The sequence below is a fragment of the Tauraco erythrolophus genome, chromosome Z (assembly GCF_009769465.1).
Source record: "Tauraco erythrolophus isolate bTauEry1 chromosome Z, bTauEry1.pri, whole genome shotgun sequence".
Lineage (NCBI taxonomy): Eukaryota > Metazoa > Chordata > Aves > Musophagiformes > Musophagidae > Tauraco > Tauraco erythrolophus.
The window spans coordinates 56,935,532-56,962,933 of NC_141496.1; the positions used below are offsets into that span (position 1 = coordinate 56,935,532).

General features: G+C 44.7%; 1 protein-coding gene across 5 annotated transcripts; it reads left to right on the forward strand.

The window, feature by feature from the left end:
• The first annotated feature begins 1,204 nt into the window (after positions 1-1,204).
• TRIM36 (tripartite motif containing 36) lies at positions 1,205-27,045 on the forward strand. 5 transcript variants are annotated; one of them, XM_086629154.1, is made up of 13 exons: positions 8,892-8,918; positions 9,942-10,176; positions 13,027-13,056; positions 17,472-17,797; positions 20,941-21,087; positions 22,154-22,249; positions 23,173-23,426; positions 24,018-24,142; positions 24,374-24,667; positions 24,971-25,268; positions 25,606-25,610; positions 26,222-26,270; positions 26,648-27,045. In XM_086629154.1, the coding sequence occupies exons 1-13, from the start codon at positions 8,892-8,894 to the stop codon at positions 27,024-27,026; spliced, it is 2,265 nt and encodes a 754-aa protein (XP_086485280.1). In that variant the 3' UTR covers positions 27,027-27,045. The 5 variants fall into 5 exon arrangements, with proteins under 5 accessions (XP_086485279.1, XP_086485284.1, XP_086485280.1 ...); XM_086629158.1 differs by lacking the exons at positions 25,606-25,610; positions 26,222-26,270 and having other exon boundaries at positions 8,856-8,918; positions 26,672-27,045; XM_086629153.1 differs by lacking the exons at positions 8,892-8,918; positions 13,027-13,056; positions 25,606-25,610; positions 26,222-26,270 and adding an exon at positions 1,205-1,267 and having other exon boundaries at positions 9,942-10,180; positions 17,476-17,797; positions 26,672-27,045.
• The last annotated feature ends 357 nt before the right edge of the window (positions 27,046-27,402 follow it).

Below are 27,402 nucleotides of genomic sequence, written 5' to 3' on the forward strand. Positions count from 1 at the left end.
CCATGGGCTACCTGATAGCTACAGCACAAGGGTGGCTTGTCCCCTTCCACCTCACAGTTTGGTAGAGAGCTGTTGAGAGAGCAACAGACTGGTCCCTTGCCTGCCCCTCTTCCTCAGGTCTTGGGGGTGGCTGGGACCTTTGGATTTGGGGCAGTTTGAGACAAGAGAAGGAAGAAACGAGCCAGCTGCTGGCTGAAGTGACCTGTGGTGCCTCCACCAGAAGCAGGGTATTGCAGCAGCGTGGCACAGAGCAGGGGTGCGATACATGCAACATCTCGGCACCATTCCCCAGCCATCCCATGGGTCACCTTTGCCCACCACATCTGGGTGGAGTTTTGCAGTGCCTCTCCGGTAGCTGGCCCTCTTGCTCAGTGTGAACACTTCAGTGGGCCCTGAGGGTAGCCTTCCTCAAGCAGCATGGGGTTACTTTTGTTGCTACCACAGTTTTTGTATCCATACAGGCATGTTCTACCCATCTCGGGTGGTAGCGTCAGGCTTGTGATGCAGAAGGGTAGATAACTTCTAGAAAGAAGTTTTCCTACTGTTTGAGTCACCCCACGGACATGCCGCCTGCCAAGTGTAAACACAGGAGATGGATCATACACGCAATTATGTTAGTAGCTTACATTAGTAGGTGCTCTTCTCTGCAGATGTGTTTAGACACAACTTTTCATCTCAGCAAAAACTCAGAATTTAAGGAAACTAGAAGGAGCCTGGGGACAAATGCACCACGCTGTACCTCAGTGTGCATCCCACTTCAAGCTTTGCTTTCAAGTCTCTTTGAAAAGAGGCATGCCCACCTTGAGTGCTGCCCTGGGCAGCGGCATCAGCCCCATGCCATGGGCTCAGTGAAGACTGAGGGTCAGTTATACGGTAACGCTCAGGTTTGGCGAGACCCCAGCTAGCTATAACCTCGCCAGCTTCTGCCCAGGTCTCATGGCCACGTCATCCGAGCAGAGACGGTGTTTCTGGGCACCTCGACGCGCCCTGACAGTCGGCCGCCCGCACTGCTGCTGGGTGGCAGGTTTCCACGGGCATCGACAGTCCCGCGAGCACCCTCCACGGGGGGGAGGGAGGCGGGGAGTGGAAGCGAGGAGATCATATCTCGCTCGACGCCGGCTCCGCTCCGGAGAGCTCCGGGAAGGGGCCGGGGTCGCACCGGCGAGGGGCGGGGAGCGGCGGGGCGGCGCCCTCCCGCGGGGCCATGGCGGTGGCCGCGGACGGCGGCCGTTTCGGCTACATCTTGGACCTTTTGATGCGGGACAAGGTAGGGGCGCCGCGGCGGTGCACCCGCCCCTGCGGGGACCCCGGGACGGCCGGCGGGGGTCCTCAGCGGCGGCGTGTCGGTGGTTCGCGGGAAGTTCCCCGCGGGACGCCCGTGGAGGTCCGGGGCGGCGTTGGGGATGCACCCGGAGGGGAGAATCGGTTCCTTCCTTAATTTTTTTGAGGGGAACTTGGCTCCTCTTTAGTGCTGAGGCACTTGGCGGGCTCGACTAATACTTTCTGCAGGCTTCGATGCTGTTGGATGAAAAAGATGGAAAATACAATTAAAATGCAAAGCGTCTCTCAGTTCGGCACAGTTAGGCATCTGTCATTTCCGCCGCCTTCTGCTCTTGTGTGTGAAAGTTTGTCCTTCCACTTATCCGTGGATGTGGTGCGAGAACGTGGGGCGTGCCTGTGGCAGCCTGTTACCCGGGTCGTCTTCTGTTCTCCATAGCTGGATTGTCCGTGGGCGATGCTGGCATGGAAAGTGTCGCCCCAGGAAGTGATTTGCAAATATTTTGAGTGAAACTAGCATGTGCGTTTCGTAGAAAAAGGAGGAGGGAAGCCAACTTCTTGTATTTGTGGGCTGCTGAAACATACAAAAAACAGGGAGCACTTCTTCTGCCCTACCCCTCAAAAGACTCTGCTGTGGTGGGTTAAAAATACATGAAGTAGTCATGGTATTTTTAAACTTAAAAATAAGTGTGGCAAACAATGGTGTTACTGGAAAGACTATTCCAAACGCATCCTGAAGACCTCCTAGCTGATCTCCGAGGCTGCCTTCACACCCTGTTTTTTGTGCTGAACCTTCCCCCATTCTTCCTCTCCCCCCTTCCCTCTTCTAAGTGCCTTGGATGAACCTTCAGAGCAGGGGAGAGAGAAGTTTCCTGAGTTATTTTCTGCTTCTCCTTGCCTGCGAGTAACCATGCCTGGGTGTCCAAAGTAAAATTCAGATGGCCAAGACTTGTTCTGTCCGTTTTATGCAATACACAAAATCATAAAGGATTTCAGGCAAGAAACTCCTTTTGCCTGTGGTTTCCCTGTAAGGGGGTGATATGTCTGCCCCTTCTCTCACAGCTAAACAGCCTGTGCTGGTAGCTTGAATCAGACACCCTCTGCAAGAGCATATGGTTCGGTAGACAGCCGAGTTAGCACATTAGCGTGAAATATGCATGTTTATCACAAGCAGTGCTGTTCTTTATACATAGAGCATCACATTGCCAAGCCTCATCCTCAGAGACACTTGATGTACTGGAAGAAACGAGGAGCAGTAGCAGTTGTGTGACCTTCACAGACTTTCCATAGTGGCGGTCGCTGCTCAAGGCTCTCTGGTAGCCAGCTCTGAGACCTTTGGCTCTCCATATTTTCCTTTTGCATTTCATTACCTCCAGACTGGGGTTTTAGATTGCACCTCTCTGTAATTTATTGATGTTATCCAGGAGCTTGGAGGTATTCTGCTGCGATGATTAAGCTTCTTTCTCAGGTGACATAAATCATGCCAGCAAAAGAACTCTTCTGCATGGTAAACTGTATTTGCTTAGGGGCAGGTATTACTGCTCAGAGGTCCCAGCACTCCAGTTTTCCCTTTCTAGTTCTCCCACATCAATACAGCTTTTTCGACAAAGCCTGAGAGCATTAACATGCTCCGAGTTAACCGCTAAGCATCTGGCTTTCACCGAACAAAGAACTATTAGAGAAATAAGACATAATAACAGTCCTTTACACTCACACACTCACCGCCCCACTGCGTAGGGTCCCCACAGGTATATCAGCCGGTAGACCCTGGGCATGTGACCTCTTTCGGCACTCACGCTGTTTTTCCACTCAGCTCGTGGTCTCTGTCAGGCCTCTCGAACAGGGCAAATCATTATATATTGCTTTTCCCTGGGGGAATGTCACTTCAAAAACCTGTTATCTCTTCTAACGATTTGTACTAATTATTCCCCTGTGACTCTGTTTCACACACACAACTTGCGTGTCGTACCTGGGACAGAAAGATGTGTGTAACACTTTTAGCCCCAGTAAGACAGTCCTTCTGTAATCCATATATCCACAACATCTGTTTAGGCTCACTACAATACTCTGTGAGATACTCTGGGCCTCCGAAGCACTTGTCACAAACACCATAGTAGCAACGGAGCACTCCAAAATAGCCCTATGAGATAGGTTAACAATTAACTTCATTTTGTAGCAGAGGCACTGAGGCAGAAGCAGATTGTATGACCTTCCCAGGACTCTGAAACCCCATTTCAAATCACAGCAAGGATGAACACTAGACTGTCTCAGAATGACAATATTCCATAAATGGTTTCAGGCTTCTTTTTTTTTCTCTCTCTTCTTCACCATCTATAAGTCTCTTTTTGCAGTAGTCAAACACATGACTATCCTCACAATGTATTGAGTACATTAATATTCCGAACACATGAATATCCCTATAATTATTCACCCTCACTCCATTCAAAGTCATGCTACTTGCACAGACGTATGTTTTCTTCATTAGAACACATCTGCTTCTCTTGTAGCATTAACTTCCAAGAATTTTTAGGCAATTCTATAAAGAAACACTTGTATCTGATGGGGTAACTGATACCAATACTTGTCATTCGTTTTACAGATCCATTTTCAGGCATTTTCCTGTTAAGTGGAACAAAATCAATACACCGATACAAACTGATGTGAATTTAAGAGAGAGGCTAGCAAAATGGACACTGTCCTTGTGCACTAGCTGCTGATGTTGAAATAAGGACCTTGGCATGCTCTGTTTTTTAATCAAACACCCTCCCCCAGTTTTTTCCCTCACTTGTTTGCTTTGCTTTGCCATCTATTCCTACCCTCCACAGGGTTTGCAGGAACTGACAGTTCGTGATTCGTAAGGAACAGCTTTAAAAACATTTATGCAGAAAAAGCGTTTAGAGAAATAGACGCTACTAAAAACAAGGCCCAAAACCTATATGATGTGAACATGAGAAATTTATAAAAATAGTTTTAAGAGCATTTCAAACTCTGCATGCTCTCTGCCTGGACCCTGCAGGTGACTCCGATTTCTGTCACTCTCTTCTGCCTGGTTACATATAGTGGCTGATGTACAATTCTGTTGTGGTGACATTTCGGCTTTTCTCCAGGTGAGAGTAAGGGATAGAGCTACACAGGGGTAGGAAACCACATTGCATGAGGAACCAGGGAGAGGAAATACAGCCAAGTTTACTAGTGGCTGTGGCGGCTGGTGGGTTGCTCTCAGCTGCATGACTCAGCTGAACTGAAGTTCTGCTCCTCATCCTTCAGGAGATAAAGGTTTACATATTTCTTGCCAGTCAGCCTGTGTGACAAAGGTGTGTTTCCACAGCCTAGACACGTCCTCATGGCTCCAGCCATGAAGCACCTACAAGAGCGTGGGATGTGACGTGGCAAGGGCGAGCTGCCAGCCTTGCCCTTGGTGACCTGGGTAGCTGCAATCAAAAGTGAAGGAGAGGGGGCAGTGGGACAGAACAGCAGTTCCCCATGTGCTGTGTGTGTACTGCCCGTATATTTTGTGCCGTATCTTTATGTGTCAGAAACTGAGTTGGTGGCTGGGCTTCCTGAAAATTTGATTTGGTTGTTTGTTTTTTTTTTAATTTAAATCTCTAATATTCCAATTCCTTTTAAAAATAAAAATTACATTTCATTCCTGCTAAAGAGTAATAATTTGTTTACAGGTATGATTCTTACCTAGTTCAGAGCTGGAGGGTATTTTGGCTTGAATGTCATGTATTTTGGGGAAGCTTTTTGTTTATAATTCTTTCTTTTGTTTATAATTCTTTCTTTTGTTTAGAAAGTGATTGACGTGCATAGAGGGAAACAGCAGAGCCCTCTGTGTGGACTGTTATCTGTAGCTACTCCCTGAATCGCCAAAAACTGCTGCTTTCCAGGTGTCCTGGGTGTGACGCAGAGTACTGCACAGGCAGCAGCAGTTAAGTGAAAAGGTAAAGATACAGTGAGCCAATTTAAAACACTTTGAGATGTGCTAGCTACAAATCCTACCCAGAGCTGATTGCAATCCCAAATTCTGGCAGTTAGATGAGCAGAGTTTTATTGGCTCAGTGATCTGTGCGTAGCAGTGGCTCGTGTGACCTTCCAAACTTGCCGGGTCCAGCTGATCAGGTTATGGGATCTGTTAGGAAACCCATCTGACTGTGAGGGTTAGGGGTCTGTAGCATACCTCTGCAGAACAGATAAACAACCAAAATAAAGGAATAGGGCTTGCTATTTTTGTTTTATGAGAAGAAATCCTCGAGCCATCGTTATTTGCATTGTGAAACATCCAAGGTCTGTAGGCCCTTGCTGGCTGTTCAGGGGGACACAACTGAAGGGTAACCATCAAGAAGACAAAGATGAGCCCATGTTCCTGAGCCAAAACAGGCACATCTCTCAGAGGCAGCATAAATTCCAGCCTCATTGCTGAGCAAACAGTAAATCTTTCAACCTGCATGACTGAGAAAATCCTGGGGAAAAGAGTAATCTTCAGAACTCATCTTTTCAGGGCTAGGTAGAGAGGCAAATCACATCACTGACAATTCACAGAGGGTGACACAGGCAAAAACCCCACTGCACCCATCCTGGTAGATAATACTTCCATTGCACAGGTAGAAAAGTATCTCTCCGATGACTCAGTCCCCAGGACAGTCATATTAGCACAGGAACAAATCTTACTCTGCATGCTGCATGTCTGGGCATTGGCTGCGTTCTGGTGCAAGCCTGGTGCAAGGCAGGTAGCAGCACTTCAGTCAGAGGAACACAGACCATCAGGGAGAGGAACACAGACCATCAGGGAACAGGATCGAGCCCGGGCTGCAAAAGCAGTGTGAAAAGAAGTGTCTTGGAAAGCTTTGGTCTGAGGACCAGACCACCGCAGGCAGGGGAGGCGTTGCCAGGCTGTCCCGAGCCCTTTGGGGCAGGGCCGTGTTGCTTCCTGCAGTAGGACCCCCATTGCTTTGCAAACCAAGTGTAGGATTTTTATGGTTTGTCGAAAACCAGTGCCATGTCCTTCTTTGCGTGGTACTGATAGTTCATGCAGATGAGAGCTTGGGAGACTGCTGCGTACCACTGATTAAATTAACAAGTGCGTCTAACTCGAGGTAGGAGGGAAAATAGGATGGCAAATCCCCTCCTGACCCCCTCCAGTTTCTGTCCTGTGCTGCTGTCTTGGGAATGCAAGGTGGCAGGTCTCACCTCCTGGAGGGGCAGCAGCGAATTATGGAGGATGTGTTGAACCATCTTGACACTTTCCAGGTATTGCTTGTTGTAAAAGGAATCCCTCATTAGCAAAGCGGGTGACCAATCCATGAACATATGTGTCTGGAAACAAAGCAGAAGGGTAGGTCTGACTTCTGTGGCCATGCTGGTCTTACTAAGCCCTTCTGCAGAGGCTGACGAGAGGAGTCTCTTCTGACAGTGGTTTGTGCTTGTACCTTTTTAATATACCAGTGATTCCTCACTGTTGGTTTTCTTTTCCTCAAAGTACCTTAAAGTTAATGAAGATTTTGGCACTGCAAATGCAGTCGTCCCAAGCTGAAGATGACTCGAAAGGCTGGTGAAAAGGTGTGAGTGCAAAAGGAGGAGTTTTACTCTTTGGAGGCCTTTGAAGACCCTTTCATCTGTGTAGCATCTTAATGTGTTGGAAGAGGAGGTGGTAATTAAAATCCTGCTCTAAAGCACCCTGAAGCCAGAGCAAACAGCCACACAAACAAGCTAATACCTTAATGCTCTATTAAGGTATTGAACAAAGAGTCACTCACCAGTCCTGGCCACAACAGTAGTTGGCACTATGGTGCATCTGAAGGCTGTGAGATGACAGGAGGAAAATACATGCACTGGGTTTGCCCACGCTAGCAGCATCCACCTCTGCTGGCACCTGCATGTCTGCCATGGAGTGCAGAATGGTTTGCCTTGCTCTGCCACCAAAACCAAAATTTCTCCACACGATTTCAAAGGCAGTAGCAGAGCCAACGGTGCATTGTTCTGGTCTGCGGCTGATAGTTTATTTGGCCCCAAATCAACCACATCCAGTGTCAGCGATGGGTAGTGTGCTAACGTAGGCAAGGGCTTATTAAGAGCTACATCCTTTAAAGCCTGTGGTATCAGGAAATTTGGAGATAGTAGAGGTGGTTAAAAGGTAATAGGGTTGTTCAGAAGCTTGCAAATCATTCTCAAAACACAGTTGGAAGGCTAGCAATTCATGACCTTACCAACCCGTTCTCCCCCCAGCTTGGTTAAGTGACCTGTTTCAGTTTGAGTATACGTACTGTGCATTACTGGCATTATCGGAATCATTTCAAGCACAGTACTCTATTTTTATGAGGGTGGTTTCTAACATAAATGTGAAATAACATCTTTACATGTGTTCTCTAGAAAGTTCTTCTGTGTAATATCAGACGTGCAAAAACATCACCTCCGCATTCATGATTTCTGAGTGTAATTTTCCATTCAGATTTCACGTACAGGCCACTGAAGCTCGGATGTAAATAGTGACCGAAACCCAAATAAGACATTTCATAGATTTCATAGATTTCTAGGTTGGAAAAGACCTTAATTTCAAGCGTGTTTGTTTTATTGACTCATAAGAAGGCAATTCTGAGGAAAAAAAAGGAACTTCTTATCCTGACGTTAGTCTTTTAAATAGGCAAACAGGTCAAATTCAGGTCTCGTCAAACTGACAGCATTTCAACGTTCACATAGTCCAGGCTCCATCCATTTTAATTAACCAAACCTCCTTCCGTTGGGTAATGTAAGGACACTGTATGCTTTCACTCCGAGTTTCCTGAACACTTTTTTCTCCCATAGCCTAATGCTACGTCGACTACAGACAGCACCGCTGTCTGCAGTGGTTGTGTTTGCACCCTTGCCAGAACCTGAAGAAGCTGGAGATTTAACAGTACTTTTGTTTGTTCCAGCTGGTGCTGGGAAGGGTGTTCTCTGCACCTTTTCCAACGGAAACATGCCGTAAGGGGAGGGCTTTGCTCTGCCACCAAAGAGGCGCACCCCATCTCTTTTCCGTCGTAGCTGCTGCGGCAGCCGCCTGGTGCGTCCCTGCTACGCCCTTAAAACGCCCCGGTCCAGCTCGCTTTCCCGCGCCCAGCCTACCGTGACTTCTTCCCCCCCCAGGGACGGACACACACCTGTGTGAGGTCTCCGTTACGACGGGAGGCTAATAATGGAAAGGTTTGGAGTGGGGAGGGAAGTACTAAATACTCGCCGCCGCTGGGATGAGCGACATTTCCGGTGCCGCTTGGCGAAAGAAAAATATAAAATAAATTAAAAAAAAAAAAAAAGAGAAGAAGAACTAAAACCAAAAGCCACTTTCCCCTCGGGAGCGGGGGGGCTGCGGCCCCGCCCCGGGGGCGGTGACCGGACGGCGGCGGCAGACGGGCCCGGCGCCGCGCTGCCCCTGGCGGCCGCGGGGGTCCCTGCGGGCGTGGCAGCCCCGCGCCGCGCCACCGGTGCCCGGTGCCGCGCCCGTTCGCCATTGTGCGCTGGCCACACGCCACTGCGCGTCGGCCACGCCCGGCGGGCAGCGCAGCGCACTCCCCCGCCCCGCGCCCCTCGGGCCGGCCGCCGCTGCCGCGGCGGAGCCTGCGGGCGGAGGAGGCGCGGGGATGGAGGGCGATCGGCTGGAGAGCCCGGTGAGCGCGGGGGGAGCCGGGGGGGGGTGCGGCCGCCGGCTCGGGGTTTGTCGTCCCTTCCGCTGTTGGCGCCGTATGCTGCGGGGGGGGGGCGGTGGTCGGGGGCGGGGGGGGGTTGTGTTTGCCCCCGCGGTGCGCGCCGGCAGCCTCGTCGCTGCCCGGCTGGGAGCGGTGCTGGGGCGGCGGGCAGGGCTCGCACGGAGGTGTTCAGACCGGGGAAACGCTCCCGGCGGCACGTTAACGACGTCGGTCGAGTCTTGCGGCGAGCCGAACGGGGAAAACCCCAGAGCGGCGTGAGCGGGCGCTGGGCAGCCGGTGTCTGCGCTCGCCACTTGATGCTTCTTGGCTGGGGCTTCGCTTGCCGTTGGCTCCCCCGGCAGCGCACGGAGCCCGGTGCCAGATGGCTGCGGGGTCATTAAATTACTGAAGAGCTGCATAGATCCGCGGGCTGCTCTTTGTGCCATAAATCGGCAGATAAATAAATAAATAATGTTCCCGACTCCAACTATTAGCCTAATGAAGTCAAGGCAGCTTCAGTCCTTAAATGTGAGTTACACGTTAGGAGAGCCTGTTGTTTAACCAGTCTGGCACTTTATTTTTTTTTTTTCCCCCCCCATTTTTTTTTGGAAAACGAGCGAGGAAGCTGAGTTAAGCGTATGGATGCCTATTGTTAAGAAGTATGGTTGCTTTCGTTTCACTAGGTCCTTAAGTGGAGTTAAGACTACTCCCCTCCTCTCCTTTCCTCCCCTGCAATGCAGACATGACCTGAAGATGAACTGAGTTTGCCTAGTGGCAGCGTTCGTTTCGGTTGAAATGAGTGTTGTCCGCGCTGTCATAAATGTTGAATGAGATCCGTTCACAGCGTTAACCAGGGGAGTGCCTCAAAGCAGCTAAAACGGCGTCCAGAGATTATTCTACGGAGCTCGGGTTTGGTGACATACAGCTGTGCAGCTGTGCAGCAGGTCTTGCTGGCTCACGTTTTCTGCGCTTACACTTGTTTTTTCCCCTCTTTCTGTCATGAAGGTTCCCATTACAGGTATCGAAAGAGAGCTCGTTTGCCCAGCATGCAAGGAGTTGTTCACCCATCCGCTGATCCTTCCTTGCCAGCACAATGTCTGTCACAAATGCGTGAAAGAAATACTCTTTGCGTTCGAAGACTCTTTTGCTGATGGAGGCTCTGAATCCTCTAATCAGAGTAGCCCTCGAATTAGAATGTCTTCTTCTAGCATGGACAGAATTGACAGGATTAGTAGATCAGGTACGTATCAGAATTTTTGCGCGTTTTCCCGATTTGATGTATTAGACTGACTTGAGCTGAATGGTGTCTGCATTGGTGCAACGTCTTCTCAGTGCTCCTGACATGGTTAAAGACATGACTTAGGGATAGTGCAAGCCTTGTTCATTCTGTGGTAAGAACAATGGGAATATTTTTAAAGACAATGCACTTTATTTCATATATAATAGATTTGGCTTTGCAGCATCCTGTAAATCTTCGTAACCATTGTGTTTGCTTATTCCTGTATTTCGGTTACATTGAGATGCAAAGCATCGTGTTCAAAAGCATCAAGATGTAGATTTCAACAATTCTGTTGCCTTTCGGTAGTCGTGTTGAGGTGGTTCTCTCAGGTTTCGGCCAGCCTAAATTCAGTAGTTCCGACTTCCTTCTGAGCCTCTGCAGACTTTGCAAATGATAGTTTTGTCGTACCCATTACACTTACAATAAGTCATTTTCCATAGATGATGATGATCATTGCACAATTGCAGAACTGGAGCACAGATGACTGTAGACAGACTGCGCTGACAGCCTCTGTCAGTGTGGTCTGCTCAAAGCTTTAAGGATCGTTTAGCTATAGCACTCCTCGTGCTCTTTGTGAAGATCTAGAAAGATTCTTAGCAGCTGTCTCTAATCCACGAATGAGTCGATCAACTTTTACACAGGTAGATCAAAAGTACTTTGTGCATGCTATACTTCTTGAAAGAAACCTCATCTTGGCTTTTAGGCTTCCTTCTGACATAATTATCCACTTTAAAACCACACTCCACAGTGTTCTGGAAGAGTCACCCGTAAGACAAGCCCTAAAGCTGTATCTTGCATATCATATGTCACAAACGTTCATCTTCCCCTTCAGTTTTCTAAGTTCAAATGTTTTATTTCACCCATTTCTAACGACTCCGGAGTTGTTAGCAATGGTCCTCTTTCACATCACTTTGATAAGTGAATGTTGTGTTTGCTGTAGCTTGGCTGGTTGAGGCTTACACGACTTGAGGGAATCCTGAAACCAAATGACGGTTTACTGAAGACTGGGTGCGCAGCCCCACAGTCACTGTTTAGCGCCACGTACGTACACTTCAGCTGCTTTCTGAGCCCTCTCTAACTGCAGTGTCACATGAGGTTTGAATGAAGAGAGCCCACTGGTGGCTGCCTTCTCCCAAGTCCAAGTTTTTCCCCTTTTTTCCTCAGTAAGCATAATAACATTCTGGCATGACATTGTACGTGTGGACTGAAGCTGTCACCGGTTTCCGCTGCGGCCGTCCACTTTATGTTCTCACAACGTGAACATCGGAGCGTCAGGTTGGATGCCTGTGGAGTGGTGGATGCACCGTGGGCGACCCGACCTCCCTGTGAAAACTGTGCCTTGGGAGTGTCAGACAGGCTGCCGGTGGGGAGCAGCCCCCCAGTGCTGCCTTCAGCAGCGTAAGCGAGGAGGTGATCCTTTCTCTCCCATCAATAGGTGCCCTCCAACTTGGTCTCCTTTGGGAGTTATGTGTTATCTCTTCATGTGACATGCGAGTAGAGGGAGATGAATGCCTTCCTAAAGATTCCATCCCTGTTTGATGAGTAGCAAGATAGCGTTGAGACTTGGGGATAGTGGGCTTCCCCTCTTCCCCCCAAAGTGTGTTGGGCAGATGCACACGGCAGGAAAATTATCATCTCAGACAGTTCAGATTTGCAAAATGAAAAGCATATGGAAATGGGAGCTTTAAAGAAGACATTTAGACATTCAGGTTATTCTGTCTTTGCTTATAATGTCATAGGTGTTAATAGCTCCATTGTGATGTTGGGTGTGAGATTTCCTCTCAGATGTTTGGTACCAGTAATGTTCAACCAGCTGGTGACTTAACACTTGTACAATTCTCATCTTGCATCTGAAGTACCCACACTGTGCATTGCCTTGTTTAATTCATTTTGTGATCCTTATGGGAATTTGTAATAAAACAGCTCCGTAAGAGAGAAAACGTACGAGAAAACATCCGAAGTGGAGCCTTGCATGTATAGCAAAAAAACACTAGAATTTCTGGTAGACTTGTGCAGGGCGTGTCACTGTCAAGACATTATAGTTGTGTTTGAAAATGTATACTATACCTTCCTCCTGCTGTGGGTTTTTTCTTTTAGTTTTTTTTTTTTTTTTCACTTAAGGAATCCCTGCTATTTCCATGAGGACTATCATCTATTTAAAGTGATTTTGGCATTTAAAGTCATTTTGGCATTTAAATTCTTGAGATGCCAGAAGGAACTTGTTCACATTCTGTATTTGTTGTGCACGCACAGTTTGCATTTACAAATGCAATTTATCTTAATGTAAAAAAGCCGGAACTGGTAGAACTCTTTATTTTTCAGTTGAAATGAAGTGCATATGCTTCTTAGAATCTAATGTGTTGGTTTAAAAAAACCTCACTGCTTATGTTCTATATAAAATAATTTTTGATTAAAAAAAATGTGTTCCATATAAAATGAATATTTCTTATTGCTAATCCACTTTCTGTAATGTTAGTGTAATTACAATGTTGGTGTAGTTAGAGTAAAGCGTGTAATGTGATTGTGTTGACACTTGTGCAGCAATGGCAGATGATGCAGAAACTGAATATTTGAAATATCTGTCCCTGTGCCCTCTCCCCCCCCCAATCTCTTCTTTCTCTGTTTTCTGTTCTGCGTAAATACTACTGTTGTTTCGTATGCTAAGAAATTAAACATTCTTGCCTTTCAGCCCTGCAGTAATTTAACAGCCACAGGAGAGAAAACAGTTGATGCTTTTCATTTGAACCATTGTAAACCAATGGTATATCTCATTTTTTGATTTCTAAACAGCTTTCTGTTCATTGTTCGCAGCCTCACAGAGGAGGTCTTTTGGGTGGAGAGGTAGAAATGCTTCACTTCTTGTATCGGCTAGAGATAGTCTAGCATTTAGATCTCGAGTTAAATATTGTTGGTTAGCATATAGCTTTTTGTCAGTGGTCAAGTCCACAAAACGGCTTTTGCAGTGAGCAAAGGTACAGCAAAGGTCTTCTATAAGGAAAGCTTTTCATTCTGTTTAACACTGACTTAAAGGTCAACTGGACTGGAATTCAGTTAAGGGTTGGATTATTTTTTTTTTTTTCTTGTGTGTATGCATGACTGAACATGCATCGATGGATGCAGAAACGCACGTTCTCTCTTCCCTTTAAAACAAAAACCCAACAGTCACCCCCTCTGCCTCATGATTTTTAATTTTCAAGAGTTTACATGCTCAAGTTTCAGTAAAACTGCTGTAACATTGAGAGGTCATGGTTGGCCATCGCTTTTAAATGGAAGGTAATACTGGTTCTTCGTTGTATGTGAGACCACTTAATTTAATAAAGAAGCAGATTGAAATGTACACTATGTTAATCTGAGTAGGTAGTTCTGGATCTGGCAATTTAGCATGGCCCATGAATATATGAGGATTTTAAATTGATACACTTGTAATGTTTTGCATGGATAGTGACACAGTCGGGTTGAAGGATAGCCAGTGTCTCTTTGTTTTAAGTACATCTTATTTCCAAAACTGAGCTAGTCTGAGCATCTCAGCCACTACATGGGCTTGTTAATGTGAATATTTCTCTTTTTTTGATGTGATGCTCTGTCAGAAATGGAAAAAAGACCTCAGAGCTCCACACTGTTGTAATATTGGCAGACACATGAGCAATCCATAGAAATATGGTGTCCTTCAAGAAAGACACGAACTGAGCTAAAGACAGATCTGAATTTCACACTCAGTGGAGGACAAAGCAGATAATCGGAAGGAGAAGTTTAAATTGCCTCAATTGACTGAAAGCGTCATAAAACAAAGGTGCCATAGGACGCTATCAGAGCTCTTGGAAAGCCGCCCTTATTTGGTCTTTTTGCAGAAAGCAGCCCTGAGTTGGGAGAGATTAAAGTGTCTGAAAATGGCATTTTACGACTACTGACTTCTCTCATGTTTGGTTTTTTTTTTTTCAATTTTCTTTCTTCCTAAAAATCTGTCCAAAAGCATTAACTTGAGTTTGAGGGGGTGGCAGTATACATTTATATATTTTTGAAAACTTTTATGAGAATCCAGTTGACTTTTAAAATCTTTATTTTTTTAAACTCTCACACATTTAACTTCCATGTGTTCCATAACCATAGAATTCTGGTGATACTGTTTACTTGGAAAACACAATTCTGTCTTTAAGGTGTCTTATCCCTTTGCAAACCGTCAGCTGCAGGTTGGGCTTTTCAACATTTTAAGTGTTGATACCTTTCCTTGGGAAGAGGATGTTTCAACATTGTCTTTAAAAGACATGCTTAAGATTGCTCTTTGACATGAGTCTTGGCAATCTGTATCCTAATATTTCTGAGTTTGGAGTCTAAGCATGAGCATATGTTGTGCTAATTTTTTAGTTAGTGATTGAGCTGTTCGTTGCAAGTGGAGCAGTCTGTTTACAAACCACGGTGGGAAATTTCTTCTGATGATTTCTAATATTTCACAAGATACATACTTGTTGTAAACTAGATTGGCAAAGTGTAAAAGAGAATATGAGGAGAACATAAGTTTCTCTGAGCCACACATCTAATATGTCTACAAAATCCATAGGTTTTGCTGCTCTGTTTTTTAGCAAACTGTACACAAGACAAATAGGAAAGACAGCACTTGAAGTAATTTGTCACTTCATCAGTGCTTTCTATTTAAAATGCAAGTGTAGAAATCCTGTAAGCAGAAAGCAGACTAATTCTTACTGCATGTTAGTTAATATTTCAACACTCACTAGGCAAAAAGAGAACGTTTCCATACTTTTAGTATTGAAGTGGGAGAGCACACCAAGAAGCTTAGCAAGTAAATTTCCAGGGTTTAAAACCGAGGAAAAAACCCCAAACCCTCAGCTCTTAGAGTGCTCTCAGTGAAAAGGGATGAGACATCTGAAGGTGTGCAGGACTTCCTTGGTACTGGATTGCTTTCCGTAAGCAGAGTGTCACCAGTCTTCGCAGAGCATGGCTCGAGATGGTGGGCTCATTTTGGTCCACCACAGGCAGAATGAAAGGCCTCCATTGGGATGCAGCTGAGCTCACCTTTGAGTTAAACAAACACCCCCCTCCACATTCGAGCTGCTTGGGCCAGACTTCAAAAGCATGCTACTGGATACGAATTTCAGATTGTATTTTTAAACTTGACCACTGCACCATGTGTTTGTTTTTTTTTTTCTTTTTCCTTGTTTTCTTGATTTGTCATTGCTTGCTCTCTGCTGTAGTGTACTGCTTGTAGGCAGTCCCTTTATGTACAACACTGTATTATTTTCTTAGTTTTAGCAAATGTAAGTACTCCAGATCCCTTTCTGTAGCTGTTGACTGCATGGCACTGCATGCGAAGTAATCTTTCTGTTTAGGCCAGTGTAGAAGATATCTCTGTGTTCCTGTGTGCGGCTTGGAGGATACATTGGAAATGCAGTGCGCGTTTCACTGCTGTTGCTGTGCATTGCATGTGTGTTTTGCTGTGTATGCCAAGTTACAGGTACTGCAGGACGTGCAGTTTGGGTAATTAACTCACTTCAAGTAAGTACTAAAATAAAATAAAATTAAAAAACCCCAAACAACTCTGCTTCCCTTAGGCAGAGTTGTATACCGGTGCCCTGTGTCACTCGTGCTGTTCTGTAAAGGCAGTTTAGTTGTTCTCAGAACCTACAGAAAGGCATGAGACCAGCTGAGTTTGAGACTGCTGGCTTGTACGCACTTACTCATGCCCTGGTTGTGGCTTCTTAGCTGACAATCACACACAACTTCCATGGGGCACATTTCAAAGATTTTTAAAGGAACTAGTTCCTTATGAAAGTGTTGGATTGTTGTTTTGTTTTGTTTTGTTTTGTTTTTTTAAAAAAAAGAGGCTAGAAGAGGCATGATAGGAAGGGAGGTTTTGGATTCTTGGTTGAAGCAGCGTCAGGAGAGCAGCCCAAGGCAAGTGTCAAGTGTTTCTTGGATAGTGTCAAAGGACACTTTAAAAAGGAATGAAGCATCAACATTTCTGATGGGAAGATATTGACTAAATACAGATGAGAAAAAAACTTACTTTCTGAAGAAGAACAAATTTCAACACTAAGAATTCATCTTTAAGTCATACCTCCATTTACAAATTTGTTAGTTACACTAACATGCAGTCCTCTCAAAGGGATCTTAAAACCACACTCCAGCTACAGAGGATGTCTTTTTGTTTCTTTGTAAGGGGAAGCTGAGAGGCTACATGTTGAGCCTAAACACTGGCTTAGGCTGCTTCAGAAATACATAAAGGACTCTTTTTGATAGTTGTGCCCTGTGGGTTCGTGACCGAGACATGGGGGTGCACTCCCTGTTTGATAGCCTCAAGAGTGTTACCTTGTAATAGCTTTTGGGTTTGTGTGAGCCATCCCCTTGAAGAGGCTCCAAAGGCTCCTTAGGCTTGCAGCTTTACTTGGGCGTTTGATCACTTCGTTTTGGAGAGGAGGGGAGAATCGTGTGTCGCTGTTTGGTAGGAGTGCAGCTTCTCTGCTGTCCCCTCTTGAAAGGAAAAGAGATAGACATACCCCGTGTAACTGTGCAAATCGGTGGTTCCCCAATTCTGGGTAGAGGATGGTCTCAGACATGACCATCTCAGCATCCACATTGGTGTGTGGAGCTTACTTAGCTGCCCTCCTTTATCAAGGCTGTTCAGCAAGGTCCAAGTCAGCCTTTCCGTGTTTTGGCTAAATGGTTTCACTAAAATTTCATACTGGTAATATCTAGTTCTCTTGTTTTCCTCTTTTTATGATGCCTCTTGGGATGAGCCAGATAAGTTTGATGCAGCCAAACCAAACTTCAGGGAGCTTAAAGTTGGCTGTATTTGTCTGGGAATAACTAGTTTCACGCTAGGAATAAGCATCTTTTGCTTCAGTATGTTACAAAGCTGTTACTCTCTGTATGGGCAGCCAGTTAGCCTAAAGCCAGCTGGTTTCTGGAAGGTTTTGTGTTTAGTATTTTGAAAGACTGCAGCTTCAGTGCATCCAAAACTAGATGAAGTAGATAGGATTGGAACAGCTAAATTAATCTTAACATAGAATTAAATTTTAGAGTGGTAGTTTGTGATGTCCCCTGGACTGAGACATTACACTACCTTGTCATGGCAAATGTATTCTCTTTGGCTTGGCAGACTGTATATGAATTGATATTGTACTGGTTTGGACGATATGCTACAGTAGTTTGGAATAGGTTCATAAATTCCTGTGCTTCTTCCTTTAAAATCTAAACCTTTTCTATTTTTGCTTCTCCTAAATCAGGATTTGGTATCTATACAGGCAGAAAACGCAATTCACTGACTCCTAGATCCAGTCTATTTCCTTGTCCGGGTTGCCAGCGGGATATCGATCTCGGAGAACGTGGCATCAATGGCTTATTTCGCAACTTTACTTTGGAGACCATTGTGGAAAGATACAGACAGGCAGCCAGGGCAGCCATTGCTATTATGTGTGATTTCTGCAAACCTCCACCTCAAGAGTCCACAAAGAGCTGCATGGACTGCGGTGCAAGCTATTGCAATGAATGTTTCAAAATACACCATCCTTGGGGAACTGTGAAAGCCCAGCATGAATATGTAGGACCAACCACCAACTTCAGACCTAAGGTAAGTATACCATATCTTACGGAAGCTATGCGCACATAGCTTCGGACCTGTCTGTGCAACGGTACGTTCTTTGTATGACCGTTGTTGCTTTGTTGACTATTGCTGTTATTTTTTTAGTGAACCATAAGCTTTCTTTTTGTTGATGCTGAAGTGGTTGTTATTGAAGAGAATATTCAGAATTGAGAACCTATTTGAAGGGGACCCTAGAAATAAGGATTTTTTACTTTGGGTAACGGATTGTGATTTGGGTGGGTTTTTTCTCTTTTGGAAGACTTGATGATCTTGAACATTTAGAACAGCAGTGCTTTTATCGAACAGTCAGGTCAAGGAGGATGCCTGTGCACGATAAACTTAAAAAACCTAACACAACTGGCCTCCACCTCACCCTCGTAAGGCAGGTTCCCTTGGGTGTTTTGTGCCTGAACTTGATCCATCACAAAGCATCTTCTTTCTCTCCTCCTTCCTTGCATCTAGCAATAGGAAAAGCTGGAGTTCCGGTCTCCGTTGTCATTGCACCTTGTTATTTTTCAAGCTAAAGCGGAAGAGGAAAATGTAATGGCAAGTTGTCTGCTTTGCACATTGCTGCTGCTGCTGCTGCTGTGTTATTCAGACAAAACAGTCATTGTGAAGTGCTGTTACCTTTGTTTCTCTTGCTAAGTGTGGTGCAGAACGTGGCAGTCCCTTACTGAACTTAAGTTACGTGACGGGAGGAATCGTCAGCAGCTGCCACCTGTCTAACAAGGGACCACAGTAGGTCTTGATGTCCCAGCACTTACTGGGTGCCTGTGGCTGGTGACCTCTCTGGAGATCCCATAGGTGTTAGAAATGCTGATGGTCAAAGAGTCCTGATTAAATTCAGTAGATTTGATTAATGTGCAGTGTGTAAGAAGCTATTGACTGGTGGTGTACCTTCTTTCTGAGGCTGGAAAAATTTGAGCCTCAAAAGTTAGTGAGCTGGCTGGCAGATAGTGAGCATCCAGAAGTCCACTTAGCGCGTTTTTTCTTGAGTTTAACACATTCATTCCAGTTAAGAACAAGCATGTGCTTGATGTGCGTTAAAATGCACTAGCACACAGCAATCTTTCTGAAATGACCCTTTACTGCATAAATGAGTAAGATAAAAGTTTGCATGCTGTCTTCCAGCTCTTGATCTAAAATGCTGTACAGCTCCTTAAAAACTTTGCTTCTATGGTATCTAAACCTTCACTGCTGCAACGTTGCTACGTAAAAATACCACAGGCATCTTGTGATCCTGTGTACTCTTAAAGGAACCATATGTTGTTATTCTACACGCAGACTGAATTTGGGTGTAAAGTCAGTAGTTGAATTCTGTTGAAGCAGAACGAAAGGGAGAGAAGTGGTTTAAATCACCCTGACCTTGATGTATCAAGTGTGTGGATGTGTGTGGGATTTAGCTTTTTAAAATTGGAGAAAAAAAACATAGTATAGTTAAATCAACTATAGATACAACTGCTTTGTAGAAGAGCTTCCCAAGAATGGTAAACTGATCTTTACTGTGCTCTTATATTTTGAGGACTGTATGAGCTTAATATAAAGAAAGAAAAGCGCATTTTTCGTGGCACTGTGTTGTTAAGACCTGCACTGAACGCGTGCAGTATTTGCTGATTCCCTAAACAATGCTCCCAGTCATCACTTTAATTTGCAAACAGACTGGAGAGCACTTTGTAATGTGTGTGGTGGGGATGGGAGAAGCACATACAGGGCTGATTATTCCTGGATTTTGAAGATAACTAGACGAGGTAGTCTGCTGACCTCTTCTGTCTATAGCTTGCAGGCTGTAATTCTTGCTTATACTAGAAGATGGATAAAAATGCGTGGTTTCCGTTAGATGTGACTGCACTGCTGTGAAAAAAAATTACTTCCACAGACTAACAACAATGACTGCAGTTTTTTGAGATGTCTGCCTGCACGGCTGGTTTTCCTGAAAGTTTCCTTCCCCTCCCCTCATCTCCCCAGTCCAGCAGATTATTGCATATTCTGCTTAATGACAGTGTCATGTACTGAGGCACTAGTGAGACTGGTGTCTTTGGGCTGTTCACCGTAGTTTAAGATAACATATGGGGCTTGAGAGCTGGTTTTGGAGATGGTCTGCAATTTTAGCTTTGTGTGGCCATATTGATGCTACTTACAATTTTCTATTTTCTTACCCTTTCCTGTCTTTTTTTTTTCTCTGTGTGAGCGTGTTAAAAGATGTTAATTTTAAAGCTTGGCTGTTGGAACTGCTGTCTTTTTTTCTCCTTAACATGAAACTGAAAAGCTTTCTCAAAAGCTCTTCTTTGGTCACATGGAGTAGATGGACCCAAATGTTGTCTTTCAGTGCTCTAGAATGAGGCAAAGCATTTTTTTTTTAACATCCATCTCCACTTTTATATGGTTTTACCTGTTGCTTGAGCTTGGAGATGAGCAGCACTTTTTTTTCCTTTTTTGAGCAGTTATTTCAACATGTTCAGTTTTTGAAAGGTGATTTTTAGCGAACACCAGCTTTTTTACAATGCTGCTTAAGCTGATACTGGAATCAGCGCTCAGCATGAGCAACTGGTAATTGGAGTCAGACAGAAAAATTGCAACACTGGAGCCTTTTGTCTTTAAAATGACTGTGACTGGTGGTGGCGGCTGCATTTTGTTTGTTGTTCCAAGAGCAACGGCTGTGTGGCTGGTCAGGGTCTAGCTTAGACTTAAGTCATTACAGTATTATGTCAACTCTCGCTTTACAGAACACTTCACAGCTGTTTCAAGAGATGCTGGTATGGACACTGGTTAAATTCAATGAGGTGGATGTGTTATATATTGCATTTACAGCTCTGAACAGGAGTGTAGGGAGCTTGAGGCATGCAAACAACCTCAGCGATTAGCAAAATGGTTGATTGCAGTATGGAGGCTGCGTGGTGTGTACACAGACATTGCTATAGGTTTACTTACTGTAAACCTCGTGAAACTGTGTGTTCATCTGTTGGCTTTCACTGGCATGGACAAATAAAAAAGGTGGAAGATAAACTAAGTATAAAAAAATCCTGGTGGAATCAGACGCTGCTGTGGGATGATTGAGTGTTTTAATGGTTTGTTGAGCACCTTCAATTTTTGGAAGTAACACCTGCCTTCTCTCTGCTATCTTTTTTTTTCAGATTTTGATGTGTCCAGAACATGAAATGGAGAGGGTAAACATGTACTGTGAAATCTGCAGAAGACCTGTTTGTCATCTTTGTAAACTGGGTGGATCTCATGCAAACCACAAAGTAACAACCATGAACACTGCCTACAAAACCCTTAAGGTAAAAGTAAATATTATTGGACCTGGCCTTAAGAAGGGGTAGAGTACTTAGCTTCTGGTGTAAGGGCAATTTCCTTCTGGCAGGAAGCCAGGACATGTGTTTACAGGACGCTGAACTAGTCATGAGGCATGCTGTTGTGCAGCATCTGTTAATGTATATATTAGTGGGACGTAGCACATATCTGAGAAACTAAACTGTGTCTTCTAAAACACAACCCCTTAAAAGTGCTTCCACCTTATTTTAGCCAACTGTACAGCAGTACTGACCAATGCAGAAGATGTAAGCAGTTAATACTTTACAATCTAGCTTCTACCCCTGGATGTTCAGATAAATGTCCTTGTGGCTTGGGTTAGCCAGTAGTTTAGGAGCGTTCCTGAAAAATTTGTATCAGAAGTATCTGTTGGGACCTTGTATGCTTCTAAAGTTGCATACCTGTTAATTCCCTAAGCACAGTACAACAAAGAAGACTTGCAAACATTGCTTTTTTATTAAAGAATAATTGCTGCTACCTTGTTTTCTTCTGTTTCTTCCTCTCTCGCTCAGGAAAAAAAAAAAAAAAAAAAAGGCCAGAGCCACCTGTCTTGTGCTCTTTGGCCTCCTCTACTGTTTGCAAGGCTTTTCCTGTACAGCTGTTAACTCTTCCAACTAAGGAAGTGCAGAGACACTCCTAAGTTCATGCTATGAACCACTCATTTTTCTAGGAAATCTTACTACAAAGAAGTTAACAACTAATAAGGCTTTTCTGTAGGTTTTAGTAATGTTCTGAAGCCTCATGTTCCCAGCCTAAGAGAGGGTGACTCCAATGGCTTCTCCAGCCTGCTGAGGCTGTTCCCTCTTGTCCTTAGAGGTTGTGCCCCCTGTCCTGTGCACAGCGGTTGCCTGACATCCCTGTGCAGTCATCGCAGGTCACCGAGCAGTTTGCGATGGGGCTGCTGTTCCTAACTGGTCAGAGGCTGTTGTCCCTGTAACTGGATAAACTGAGCACTGGCTGGATGACCTGCCTGCTCTTGTTGTCAGTTTGGGTGGGATACCTGTATTCTGCCAGCATACTGTTCTGTTTCAACAGGAGAAACTTTCAAAAGATATCGAGTACCTCATCAGTAAGGAGAGCCAGGTGAAAGCTCACATTACACAGCTGGATCTGCTGCTGAAGGAGACAGAGGTAAGAGTGGCTTGTGAGTCGCCTGAGGATGGCCCTTGCAGGGACTCGAGCTGTTTTCAGTGAAATGTTTCAAATCCTTTGTTTTTTTTAAGTTAGCCAGTAAAACAATTTCTGAACAGTTCATGTTAGTCCTGAGTCACACATGGTAAAACCTAATCGTGACAGCGTGGGAAATTTGGGCAACATAGAGAGGGAAGTTAAGTTTTGAACGCTGCTGTAAATTTAGTTGAAGTAAAGCTTATTTGATACTTTAACCAAAGAAAGGTGGTGGGTTAGAGTTACAGGTCTTGCGTATTTGTGGTGCTGCACAGTTTACACTGTCTGTTTACCTTGAGGACGTTGCAGTAAAGTCAGAATTAAGGACAAAATCTCCCTGCAGAAGAGTCAGAGCTGGGAGCTCACATACAAGCTGAAAAATGTGACGGCAGAAATTGGAGAAGCTCCTGGCCCTGCCTGTACCTTGATACGGATTGACTCTGCGCTTCGTAGCTCCGTTTATCCAGGGCCCTAGTCAGAGGCGGCACTATGGTTCTGAGGGTGTACGTGAGAAACTGGGCTGGACCCCCAGCTCAGGGTGATTGGGGGAGGTGGAAGAGCACTTCACCCTTGGGCATGAAGCCTTCAGAGACTGGCCTGCTTTTACAGTGGTTTTCCGTGAGCTGTTCAGATGAATGCTGCGCGTAACTCAGGACATAATCAGAGGAATGCTTTCCTGCTCTTCGTTCTCTGTGTTAAGACAGTAATGCTTACTAGGGTGCAGTGCTGATCGCGTTTTCAGTGCTGCAGAGCGTAACAAAGCTCATTAGTCTGTCTGTCAAACAGATGACTAGATTGCTATGGTATCTTCAACAACCTTAGGTATGTTTCTGTACACAGCCACAGTGCTGTGGAATCTGTCTAAAATGTCTTTTGTTCCCCCCCAGTGCAACAGTGAAAGAGCTAAAGAAGAAGCATTTCAGAGTTTTGAGAAATTGTCTCATGTCCTGGAAGAGAAGAAATCGGCAGCTCTTAGGGCAATTGAAGCTTCTAAGAATTTAAGGCTGGAAAAATTGCAAACGCAAGTAGAAGAATATCAAGGGCTCCTGGAGAATAATGGCCTTGTAGGATATGCTCAAGAAGTGCTTAAAGAAACTGATCCATCTTGCTTTGTTCCAACAGCAAAGCAACTTCATGTCAGGTATCTGAATTATCTTCTGTTTGAGGTACAAGTACTGCTCCAGGATGTCTGGTCAGTTGTATTCTTTTGACACTTTCTAGCAAAGTACTGAATGCAGTACCTTGTATTGCAGAGGCTCAGAGATGATCTGTCCAGTAGAAATTACTACATTACAGTGTGGCTTAAGAAACAGCACACAGGAGGGGCTCTGTCCTTCGACAACACCTAGGAATGTTCAGCTCACTGACACATTCCTTTGCTCAGAGATTGTATCCGGTATTTGCAAGTTAGTCTAACAGGTCTCTTCTACTTTTAAACTCTTTGATCTTAATAGTTGTTCTTCATTAGCTCCTCACACCTATTTCGCTCTTTGAACATAATGCTCCATATTGTTAAAATGCTCTGCCAGCTGACTACCTGTTCCTTATCTTTACACTGATGTGCAAAAGGCCTTTTGCATTTGAATTCTCTATAGAGTCAGAAATTCCTGGGAGACATCAGTAAGTATGTGAAAACAGGACTTATTTTAAAGCAAAACCTAGCATTTTTACTTTAAGGAGTGCACATGTGAATTCCCTCTTTTCTGCTGTCCCTCTGCCTCTGTGCTTTCAGAATCCAAAAAGCCACTGAATCTCTGAAGAGCTTCAGGCCAGCAGCTGAAACTACTTTTGAAGACTTTGTGGTGGACATAGGCAAGCAAGAAGAGATCCTTGGTGACTTGTCCTTCCATTCCGATGGTAAGTTGTGAGAGCATCAGGTCTTTCTGGAGTTACAGCTTCAAGGGCTTCTCTGGAAAGAGGCAAAACTTATGGAGGGCTGCAGTTGCAGAACTCAGTCACACACAGACACACACAGACACACACAGACACACACAGACACACACAGACACACACAGACACACAGACCTCCCTGCCCCCCCCAGCCTTGTATTTAATGTTTTTTTTTCTCCTGAATCTCTGGCATTCCAGGTCTGGAAATACCAGAAATCAATGAAGAACTGAGTCGAATGTACAACAAAGCTCTCATCAGTTGGGAATGTCCTGGGAAGACAGACTTGGCTGATCTCTATGTTCTTGAGTATCATAAGCTTAATAGAGAAGAGGAGAGTGTGACGTGGCAGGAGATCGAAGTTTGCAGCAAGAGCAAAGTGATATCTGATCTTGATGATGACAGCAGCTATGCCTTTAGAGTTCGAGCATATAAAGGGTCCATCTGTAGCCCTTGGAGCCGAGAAGTGATTTTGCATACACCTCCAGCTCCAGGTATTGGGTTTTCTTCTGTACAGGAGGTGCTGAATCTGTGTCTGTCAGCGTTAAGAGCTGTAGCTGGTTTCCCGTAGCTCCCTGGCTTCTACTATATACTGTTACCGGTTGCATAAATGCACAGAAGCACAGTTAGCAAACAGGTTAAGTAGGTAGCATACATGAGACTGTGTTAGCTTGCATGACGTTCCTTGTAGCCTTTAGAAGTGAGAGATTCTAATGCAAATTTGACTTAAAATGTAGTTTATAAGTGCAGAAGGCCAAATACACTAAGAGGAATTTTTTGGGGATACTCTTTTTCAGTTTTCAGTTTTCTTTTTGATGACAAGTGTGGGTACAACAGTGAACATCTCCTGCTGAACACAAGAAGAACCTCTGTGGAAAGTAGAGCTGGATATTCTCTACTGCTGGGATCTGAGCGCATGCAGGTTGGATGCTACACAACCCTGGATTACATCATTGGTGACACTGGGATTGCCAAAGGGAAGCACTTCTGGGCTTTTCATGTGGAAGCTCATTCATACCTGGTGAAAGTGGGAGTTGTTTCTAGCAACACGATACAAAAATTGTTCCATAACACCCATGATGTGACCAGCCCAAGGTAGGTTGCAGACTCTTGCTTAATACATATTTTATATGAGGAGATGGCTTTTTAAAGAGAAAATTAAGAGCAAGTCTGGTTCTGGTCTCAGTTAGTAAACAAGGTGAACCTAACCAGTGAAAAGTGTCTTGGAGGATACGGTGTAGGCAGGTTGTCCTGTTCATCCCCTACTGTCAGTAGAAAGATGTTCTAATTATCCAGAGTCCTACTTTCTTTCTTCTGGGGAAAGGAATCGCGTTCTTACAAGTCTCAAGATACGTTGGTTAAAACAAGAAGGTTAGAAAAAAAGTATCAGTTGCAAGATTGAAGCAATACTAGGTTTGGCAGCCGTTCAGAGGTACAGTGTTCATTGTGCATATCTGTGTATCTTTGCTGTAGCTTGGGTCCAAGTCCCTGGCTTCTCCCAGGCTATATGTTTGCATACACTGCTGGAGTGCTGCTGAACACAAGCCAAAGTACAGCAAACAAACCAGCAAAAAGATTTCCAGCTCTCAATTACAGTTATGCTAAGCCTGGATGTCTCTAGGAACTACAGGCTGGGAGGCTGTCTCCTGGAGACTCCTAACTTTTTCAGGAATCTAACAAATGTGTTGGCTTCCTCCTGTATAACATACCAAAAGTGTAAAATGCCCATGTCTTGAGTTACTTCAAGATGGAGCCTTTTTGCAAAGTGAGAAATTAGATTGTAATTACCACACAAGTATCTGCAAAACTTTAGCTGACACACATCCAACCTCCCCCCAAACACGCCAGAAAAGCAAACCTAGCTAAGGATTGTCAGTGCAGAAGAACGTGTGCTTCTCCAGTCTGTCTTCGTCTGGGGACAGAAGTCGGGGGAAAAGCATCTAGACTGAACAAATCTGGCTACAAGGTTTCAGGGAATTCTCCAGGCAGAGCACTTCAAAAAAAACCAAACAACCCAAACCTAGTACTTTTTTTGTTGTGAATTTAAGGACAATGTAATACAGCAGTGGCATGGAAAACTCCTAGGACAACATTAACGTTAAATTTATTTACTGATGTCATTTAACATTATGTAAATAAAACTTGTCTGTAATGATTAGTCATATTCATTGAGTTACTTCTCAAGTTAACTAATTACTATACCTGTGGGTTCATTAACGATTGCCTACCACAAGTACCTTTAGATACAACCGTTCCTTAGCAAGGCCTTCTGTGGTCTTGTCCTCATTAGTATTTAGCTGTTATTAATTGTTTGAAGTGGCCCAAGTTCTCCACCTACTAAATGCATGTTCCTTCCTGGCTTAGGTGTATTTTTACCCCATGAGGTTTTGCGGGTGATTGTGTGGTGTTACCTATCTTACAAAAATGTTTTCTCCAGTTCACATCACTGATGCCACTTCAGAATTTGACTGAAGCAAATGGTTGTTTTTCTCTTGTAGATATGAGCAAGACAGTGGTCATGACAGTGGGAGTGAAGATGCCTTCTTTGACTCATCACAGCCTTTCACACTGGTCACTTTAGGCATGAAGAAGTTCTTTATCCCCACGACACCTGCTGCCCCTAAGGATCCGTCGAGCAGAATCCTTCCCTTGCCATCGTCCTTGGGGGTCTGCCTCGACTGTGACAAAGGCAAGGTGGGGTTTTACGACGCAGGCTGTATGAAATGCCTTTATGAATGCGAGGTGGACTGCTCTGGCGTAATGTACCCAGCGTTTGCCTTAATGGGTGGCGCAGCCGTTCATCTTGAGGAAGCGGTCACATCAAAGTATGGGGAGTACCACGATGACGTCTAGTGCGGTTATCTCTTCCCATTCCCAGGTGGAAAATGAGAGCAGAAGAATTCCACTGTGTTTTTCAGTCCTGATTGAATATATGAATGAATATATGAATGCTTTTTTTTTTTTTAAACGAACGGTCCAGACACTTCCAACACCAGTGGGGAATGTTCTTCCAGGAGCTCTCCTGCCTTTCTTGTGACCTGTGCGATGCTTTTCTCCATGGCTTTTCTTCCTAAGGAGAAGCAGGGAAGAAGTTTGACTAGCAACCAAAATTACTCTTCAGGGGTAGAAATCTGCCTTTCGTGTAACTTAAATCTTTACATAGTCAGTTTTGCATTTAGTAAAGTCAAAGCTGGCAGCATGTGATTGCCATTCTCCTTTTAATAAATCT